The sequence below is a fragment of the Tupaia chinensis genome, unplaced genomic scaffold (assembly GCF_000334495.1).
Source record: "Tupaia chinensis unplaced genomic scaffold, TupChi_1.0 Scaffold000207_1, whole genome shotgun sequence".
Taxonomy (NCBI): domain Eukaryota; kingdom Metazoa; phylum Chordata; class Mammalia; order Scandentia; family Tupaiidae; genus Tupaia; species Tupaia belangeri.
The window spans coordinates 371,567-380,512 of NW_006159682.1; the positions used below are offsets into that span (position 1 = coordinate 371,567).

At 42.6% G+C, this 8,946-nt stretch overlaps 1 protein-coding gene across 5 annotated transcripts in view; it reads left to right on the plus strand.

The window, feature by feature from the left end:
• Positions 1-2,181, plus strand: part of NCOA1 (nuclear receptor coactivator 1) — a 206,888-nt gene extending 204,707 nt beyond the window's left edge. The window contains exons 20-21 of one of the 5 annotated variants that reach the window (XM_006147235.3): positions 42-98; positions 184-323. In XM_006147235.3, the coding sequence (XP_006147297.1) occupies positions 42-86 (45 nt within the window). In that variant the 3' untranslated portion in view covers positions 87-98; positions 184-323. Of the gene's footprint in view, positions 1-41; positions 99-183 lie in introns of all 5 variants that reach the window. The other 4 variants (XM_027771344.1, XM_006147233.3, XM_027771343.1 and 1 more) reach the window with 4 other exon arrangements.
• Positions 2,182-8,946: the final 6,765 nt, after the last annotated feature.

The following is an 8,946-nucleotide window of genomic DNA, read 5'->3' on the forward strand; positions in this document are numbered from 1 at the left end:
GAACCCTGAGCAAAATGAGTGCAGCGATTTTCTTTTTGTAGGACAAGAAGACAGAAGAGTTCTTCTCTGTGGTGACTACAGACTAGAGGAATGCTCTAGTGAGTTTCCACTTCAAGTAGTACCCACTCATAAGCCGGGGGGGCAGACCCTTCTGTCTAAACACATCTTTTATTTGTGTTCCAGCAGGTGCAACAGGTTCAGGTGTTTGCTGACGTCCAGTGTACAGTGAATCTGGTAGGCGGGGACCCTTACCTGAACCAGCCTGGTCCACTGGGAACTCAAAAACCCACGTCAGGACCACAGACCCCCCAGGCCCAGCAGAAGAGCCTCCTTCAGCAGCTACTGACTGAATAACCACTTTTAAAGGAATGTGAAATTTAAATAATAGACATACAGAGATATACAAATATATTATATTTTTCTGAGATTTTTGATATCTCAATCTGCAGCCATTCTTCAGGTCGTAGCATTTGGAGCAAAAAAAAAAACAAAAACAAAAACAAAAACAAAAAAACAAACAAAAAAAAAACAAAAAAAAAAGAGTTCACTTTTGTTGGGAAATTGAGAGATGTTTTGTTTCTTTCTTTGTAAAGGCCTTGGATATTGAAAAAATAACAAGGCAGTACAGTTGGACAATCTACTTCTTGAGCCAAATTTAATTATTCTTATTTTTGTAATCAGTCATTGGCTTCTTATCTGGATGAAGGCTTTTGAAGGAGAACCAAATCGACAAGTTCCAAGGAGAAGATGAAGCTCCACCTCTCCTGCTCAGTCCAGACCCCGCCCGGGAAGAAGGGCCCTTGGGGCTTTGCCTGTGCCCGTCCACCAAAGGCTGTCACGGTTCTGGAAATCAGCAGCCCTCCCCGTCCCAACCCCAGGCAGCTTGTGTGTACAATCAGCTTCTGCTAGCAACTCTTTATCTGTTGGCTTCAAGAGAATATTTTGCCTCTACATATGTACCCTTCTCCCTTTTTTAAAGATGGATTTAAACCAAGATGCCTCCAGGGAAGAGGATGAAATAAGTATATTCACAAAGGAATCCAAAAAATACAGTTTTGGGGGAAAATGCAATAATGTTTGATGAGATGGGTGAAGGACATGAAGTGAGTTCTGTCAATTATTGTAGATACAATTTTCTGATTGAATCTGGGGGGAAAAAAGGCAGCCTGTTTTTTTCTGCTTTTATTGTATTAACAGCCGAGGTAGCTAACGTTATTTAAAATAAAATTAAATTTATGATCCAGTAGCTTATTTTTCCCTTTAAATGCCATTGTAAATATATTTGATTTCTTGTAGAAATTGATTTCCTTCTGTTTAATTTTATGCTTTTATTATCATACTCTTGATTTTTCTAAATTTGTGTGTAAAATATAACATTGATTGAATTGCAGTTACATCTGACTAGTATTATTCTATGTCAATAACTGTGACACCATGTATGGATTTATTTTGGGGTTCAAATCAAAATGCCACTGCCAGGAAGAGCTGTTCCAGCTGAGCTAGAGCAAATCGCCCTAGAGTGACCCTGGGATCATCCAACCGGAAGTGCACAGGCTACTTGTACAGAGAAAAATTAGGACTCAAAGGAAATCTTCACCTTTTTAAGATTGACTTTGGGAATCTGAATTTTCAACAGTGCAAATATGAATTTCTCTATCCTGCTCTGAGGCTAATTGGTACCATATATGTTCCCTTTGTGTCTTGTCACTCGGCCACATCCTATCTCATCCTGGCCTCTGAGTCAAGGACCCAGTGAACTGACTTTCTAGAAGTTCCACTGCAAGGCCAGGAAAGCATGAGAAAGGTATTGTGGAAGAAGCAAAGGTAGACCCCCTTCACGCACCTTGACCTGCACCCCTGGACCTGTGAATGATGATGTCTGACGCTCTGCACCAGCTACCTCTGCTGCCGTGGCAGAGGAAAGGCCATAGGACTAACAGTGGAGGAGGAGCACGGACTCAGACTTCAAGGAAGAAGCCATTTTCCCAGGTCCTTCTCTCTGCATCTCACCGCCCCTCGTTACAAATAACTCCACTGAACAGCATCTATTCAGAAACTATACTGAATAAACAGTTGGTGGAAGGGCTCACGTGGGTAACAACTCTGAAACAAATAGGACACTCAGTTACAAACATTATCTCTTTTAGTTTTCCAGAAAATGCATCCCTGATTTTACTCATTTCCAGCTTGAAAGCCCAGCCATATTACTCTAGTCCCTACCAAACTGCTCTAGGAAGTCATTTCCATTTTGTTTGTGGTATTTAGACGTGCAGACTTCAGGAAGTTCACCTTTAACTTCAGCATTCCAGATGAAGTTTCCTGACTCAGTGCTTTTGCATAAGGAACTAGAAAAAAAAAAAAGTGGTAAGGAAAATTGGAGATGCTAACATCCTCCCCCATCCCAACTGCACCTTAAAAAGTATGCATGTCACCTTCAAGGTTTTATAATTGCACTGTTTGTTTTATGTATGTACAGATTAAAATTATTGCTACATTTGAGGAAAATAAAGTTGCTTGCTTCTATGTAATTCCTGTCATTCTGCAGGAAATTCACTTTTCCAGCTACTGAATAGAATTTGTTTAACAACCTGATGGGTTGCCTCTTCATTTACAGGGAAGAAATGAAACCTGTATCCTGCAGGAAGTGCCAAAACCCACAGTGACGTATAAGTAATTAAAGGATGGGATCCCTGAAGCCAAAGATCCTTGACGTCACCCTAGTATGAATCAGCCAGTAAAACTGGAGGTCAAAGTGGAGTTATGATAGTGGGCCTTGAGGAAATCTAACCTTGGCCCTTTGATGATTAAACATTTTAGCTAAAGCTCTGGCTCAGGCAGCCCATCATAGCGACAAGATACCATCTCTCTCCCAGTTACTGGCTGTGTTTTTTTTTTTTTGGAGGGGGGGTATTTGTTTTGGGATTTTTTTGCAGGGGGGAGATTTTTGCCATAGGGCACATGCGCACATCAGAGAGACAGGAAGCAAGAAATCACTCCCCAGGGGCCATGGCCATGTCACAGTTCCTTCTCCATTCTCTTTTCGGGATTTTGGGCTTATACACACATAGGCTCTGTGTGAGTGTCAAGCCCTCAGCCCTCTGGTCTGGGACTTAAGCCACAGTTGAATACGTGGGAGTACAGTGACATAATCATTATGCCATCTGCTGGTCCCCCAATTATTTGCTTTTGATGTTTATGAATACGGATGTTGACTCTTTTTTTTTTTTTTTGGAGAGGTTTTTTTGCTATAGGTTGCATGCGCTCGCTGGAAAGCCAGAGAGAGAGAAACAGAAAGCGAGAAATCACCCCCCCAAGGGGGGATGGCCACGCCGCAATCCCTTCTCCTCCATTCTCCTCTTGGGATCTTGGGCACACATGCACACGTGCCCGGCGTGAGTTTAAGCCACTGGGTCCAGGACTCAAACCACGGTCGACTACATGGGAGTCCAACAACATAGCCATTTTGCTAACTGCTGGTCCCAGATGTTGAATCTTAAGTTGAGAAGGCTCCTTCAAATATGACCATGCATTTTATAAAAATTAGGCACTATTTCTTATTTGTGTGTGTATTTTTTAAAGAACTATTTTAAACTTATTTATTTATTTATTTATTTAAATTTGACCAGAGAGGGAGACCAGCAGGTGGCATGGTGGTTGAGGCGCTGGACACTCCCACATGGCTGACCATGGTTCAAGTCCTGGATCTGGCGGCTTGCTTTCACACTTTCTCTTTCTCTCTCTGGTCAAATTAAAATGAATGAATGAATAAATAAAATTAAGTTAAATAATTTAAAAAAATAAATAAATAATAAAATAAAATAAAATAAATTTGACCAGAGAGGAACAGAGTGAGAGAGAGGGAAAGTGAGAAAGCAAACTGCCAGGTCCAGGACTCAAACCACAGTCAGCTATGTGGGAGTCCAGTGCCCTTAACCATCACACCACCTGTCTGCCCTATATGTGTATTTTTAAGGCAACCTAGATCCATCAACACTTGGCTAAGTAGGGCCAGGGTGGTGGTGGGGTGAGGGGGCTGGGTAGCAAATGCGATTCTAATGTGCAGGGGAGGTATATTTCCCACATACATTTATACACATAAATATGCAGATTTGATAACTGGTCTGAGATCATATTTATGGTGGAAAAATCCTTTTCCCACAGTTGGAATAATGTCAAAATATTACTTAGATGAGTCTAGGCATTGATTTTAAGTTATCTTGAAGTAGGGGTGGAGAAAATGAATATAACAATGGAGGAAAAGTAAGTTGGAATGAAGAAACCTCACCTTGTCTCCCTTTGCCTAAGGTAGGTTCTACTCCTAAAGAAGATCTTAGAGACTGTCTCCTAGGCCCTGACAAAGAGAAAGGACAGTTGTCTGCTAACAAAGGGACTTGTGCTGATTTCCTGTTGACATTAACTGCTCTTTCCAGAAGAGTGGCTTCATTTGCACAAAGTGAGTAATTTGTAGCAAGCTTGATCCTTAGCCATTCCTTACCTTTGAAGAGCTGAATGATTTAATTAGGCCCTCAAGTTATTTTTATTGTTGAAAATTGCCAAAGGAAGCATTCCTCCTCTAGCACCATTTTTGCCAGTGCTAATTTAACTTTTATTTTTCTAATTTAACTTTTTATGTCTATCTTTTCATTGCCATCAGAACTCTTTATTTTTTATTAAGAGTTTGCCATAGGTATGTGCATTCACCAGAAAGAGACAGTGAGAGGGAAAGTGAAAACTCACCCCCAAGGGGGATGGCCATACCACAATCCCTTTTCCACCATCCTCCTCCTGGGATTTGGGCACGCACACACATGCACCTGGCATGCATTTCAAGCTGCCTGGTCCAGGATTCAAACCTCAGTGAGCCATGTGGGAGTCCAGCCCCTGCAACTGCTATACCACCTGCTGATCCCACCACCAGATTTTTTTTTAGAGGTTTTTGCTATAGGGCGCATGCACTTGCCAGACAGAGAGAGGGTGACAGAGAGATAGAAAGCAAGAAATCACCCCCCGGGGGGATGACCATGCCACAATCCCTTCTCCATTCTCCTCTTGGGATCTTGGGCAGCCACGCACACGTGCCCAGTGTGAGTTTTAAGCCACCGGGTCCAGGAGGTGAGCCGCAGTTGAGTATGTGGGAGTCCAGCAACATAGCCATTACGCTAACTGCTGGTCCCCCCACCACCAGATTTAAAAAAAAGAACTACTGGGATCAGCAGATGGCATAATGGTTATGTCACTGGACTGCCACGTAATCGACCGTGGCTCAAGCCCTGGACCCGGCGGCTTGAAACTCATGTCAGGTGTGTGTGTGTGTACCCAAAATTCTGAGAAGAGACTGCAGGAGAAGGGATTGCAGCATGGCCATCCATCCCCCTCAGGGGATGATTTCTCACTTTCTGTCTGTCTTTCTCTGTCTCTCTGACGAGCACATATGCCCTATTAAAAAACAACAACAACAACAACTCTTTTAAAAATTATTTATTTAATTATATTTATCATTATTATTTTTAATTTGTTACAGGGCACATGTGCTCACCAGAGTTGTAGGGGGTGAGAAAGCAAGTCGCCAGGTCCAGAATTTGAACTATGGTCCACCATGTGGGAATCCAGTGCCCCAACCACCACGCCACCTGCTGGCCTCCACCAGGACTCTTTATTTTAAAACTTTATTTATTATTTTTTAAATCTGACCAGATAGAGACATGAGAGGTGGGGAGTGAGAAAGCACCGCCAGGTCCAGGAATAACCACGGCCAGCCATGTGGGAGTCTAGCACTGCACCCACCACGCCACCTGCTGGCCCCTCATCAGAACTCTTAACAAGGTTGAAGAAGCTCAGAGCGCTCCCTCATCTACTCATTGAACACTTGCTGTCTAAGGCACTAGGAGTGTGCAAGTATCCAGACAGATATGGACCTTGCCCTCCTGCAGCTTGTATTCACACGGAGAGACTGTGATAGACACAGTTGGGTAAGGGGGTAGGAGCGAGAGTTCTAAGTTGCTTTGTGAGTGGGACCTTGTCTGGAGGGTCAGGGCAGGTTCCCTGAGGAAGAAGATGTGGCATTTGAAGTGAAATTTGCAGGGTGATGAGGAATAGCTCAGTGGAGAGCAGAGTGAGGGCAATGCTGAGGAACAGCATGTGGGAAGGAGCCCCAGAGAGCTGGTTTTTCAGATTGTTAATGAGTGTTCCTGAGCTCTCATAATCATGTTATATGAATTATGTCAGCTGGTAGGTTGGAAAGTGATTTAGGTCAGCTCTGACTCCAGGAAGAGCATATGCTAGGCTCTGGGACCGTGCTTCCATAAGGAGCCTTCCTAGGCAGAAACCAGTTTTCTGTATCTCTTGTACAATTATCTGTAGCTGGGGACATTATCAAAGGTATCCAGAGAGGGACTAGCAGATAGTGTAATGGTTACATTGCTGGGCTCCGACAGCAGTTCGAGTCCCAGGCCTGATGACTTAAAACACATACTGGGCACACGCGTGTGTGTGTGCATACGCCCAAAATCCCAAGAGGAGAAGGCACTGTGGCATGGCCATCCCAGGGGTGAATTCTTGTTTTCCGTCTCTCTTTCTCTCCAGTGAGTGCATGGGCCCAATAGCAAAAATCTCTCAAAAAAAAAAAAAATCCAGAGAAAGTAAATTGATACTAAAGCAATTTCTAATGTGCTTTTAGATACATAATTTTATTTAATTATCTGCAGTCCTTTGAGAGTTGTAAAGAAAAAACAGGCTTGAAAAGATTATGACACATACCCTACTCTTTAGCAGTGGGATTAGGACTTGAAACTAGTTTCTAATTCTAGATTCTGGGTTCAGTATCCTGGACTACATGATTTCAGACTGATTTGAAGTCTACAGAGTTGAATCTCATTGTGTGGCCTTAGACAATGCTTTCTCATAGGAAATAACTTTTAAAAAACTGACTTTGGGGTCAGTAGATGGCATGGTGGTAAAGCACTAGATTCCCACATGGCTGACTGTGGTTTGAGTCCCAGACCCACTGGCTTGAAAATTACAACAGATAAATACTGGGTTATGCATCATGATTTTTTTGATGACTCAATAAATAAATAAATGTTTTTAAAATTAATTAAAAAAAACTGGCTGTGAAAAGAGGCAAAATAACTCAAGCATTAAGAAAACTTGGGGCTAAGAGGTGGTATGATGGTTAAGGTGCTGAACTCCCTTATGGCTGACTGCGGTTCAAGTCCCAGACCTGGTGGCTTGCTTTCTCACTTTCCTTTCTCTCTCTCTCTCTCTGTCTCTCTATGGCAAGATTTAATAATATAATAATAATAAATAACAAGTTAAATAAATCTTTTAAAAGAAAAAGAAAATTCTGCCCGTTGCCTGGAGGCAGACATAGTAGATAGCTTCAACTAATGTGATCTTTGGCATATCAGCAGGTGTCCCACCGCAGTTTCAAAGAAGCATTTTGTCCCTGATACCTAAAGGAATGAAGAAGGGGTTCCAATGAAACCTCAGCATTAACCCCTTAACTTAAAAGTGTTTTGGAAAATGTAGGTTCCTTGCACGGCAGGTAAAGAATGGCAGAGAGGGCACTTTTTGTGAAGTAGAGTAATTGCTGCAGTTCCTCCTAGGATATTAGGTTTCTTGGATCAGACCTTGGAAGCACTGTTTTCTGGCTCTTGATCCTTCAGCAGACAAAGAGCCTTTCTCCTGTGCTGCAGTTTGGCTCGAGTCTGGTCGTTTGTGCCCATCTCAGAACTTTGGCATTTGTACAGGCCGCAGAAACTAACAGTGCCTATAGGGAATAGCAAACCTGAGACATTGACTTAAAAGAATTAAAATTTCTCTCAGGTTGATCCCATTGCATCTTGTTTAAGGGAGCTGGGTCCCATGCTGGGCACATGTGTGTGTTTGTCTAAAATCCCGATGGGAAGGAGGGATGAAAGAAAATATTACGGTGTAACCATGCCCCAGTGGGGGGAGTTCTCTCTCTGTCTCTCTCTCTCTTCTCTCTTTCTGGTGAATATACATGCCCTCTGGCAATTTAAAAAAATGTCTCTTGGGGCTGGCAGATGGTGTGGTGATTAAGGGCGCTAGACTCCTACATGGCTGACCGTGGTTCGAGTCCTGGACCTGGTGGCTTGCTTTCTCACTTTCTCGCTCTTGCTCTGTCCCTCTCTGGTCAAATTAAAAATAAATAAATAAGTTTAAAAAATAAAATAAAATGTCTCTCAGGACCAGAGGATGGCATAATGGTTACATCTCTGGGCTCCCATGTGGTCGACGGTGATTCGAGTCCCAGACCCATAGCCCTGTCTTCAAACCATGGTTAGTCATGTGAGAGTCCAGCACCTTAACCACCATGTCATCTGCTGGCCCTAAGCCTTTTTTTTTTTTTTTAATTGTAAACTTTACAGAAGAGGTGCACATCTTTTTTTCCTTTCCCTTGGAGCCTTTCTGAATAATAGATTCCTAAATGCTGATTGAAGAAATAGACTCAGAGGCAGTATTTTAAATAAGGTAAACTTGCTGATGGACAGACCAGGCACTGAGCCGTCTCTCCAGAGTCTGGATTAAGCTAATGAAAGGTTGCAGATGTGTCCAAGACTCCACGACAGGGCCATGGTTCTACCTTGATGACCGTTCCCTTTCACGAAATGTGAGAGAATGTGGGCCCTTTTCCAGTATAAGTTTTCAAAAATCTCATGTTAGGGCCAGCAGATGGAGTGGTGGTTAGGGGCTAGACTCCCACATGGCTGACCATGGTTTGAGTCCTGGACCTGGCAGCTTGCTTTCTCACTTTCCTTCTCTCTCTCGCTGTCTCTCTAGTCAACTTCAAACAAATAAAACATAAAATAATGATAATGAATAGAATTAAACAAAAAAAATTCTTTAAAAAAACATCTCATGTTATAGGAGCCTCCACATATCTGCAAAATTGGCAGAACATTAGCAGTTATCTTTTTTAAACAT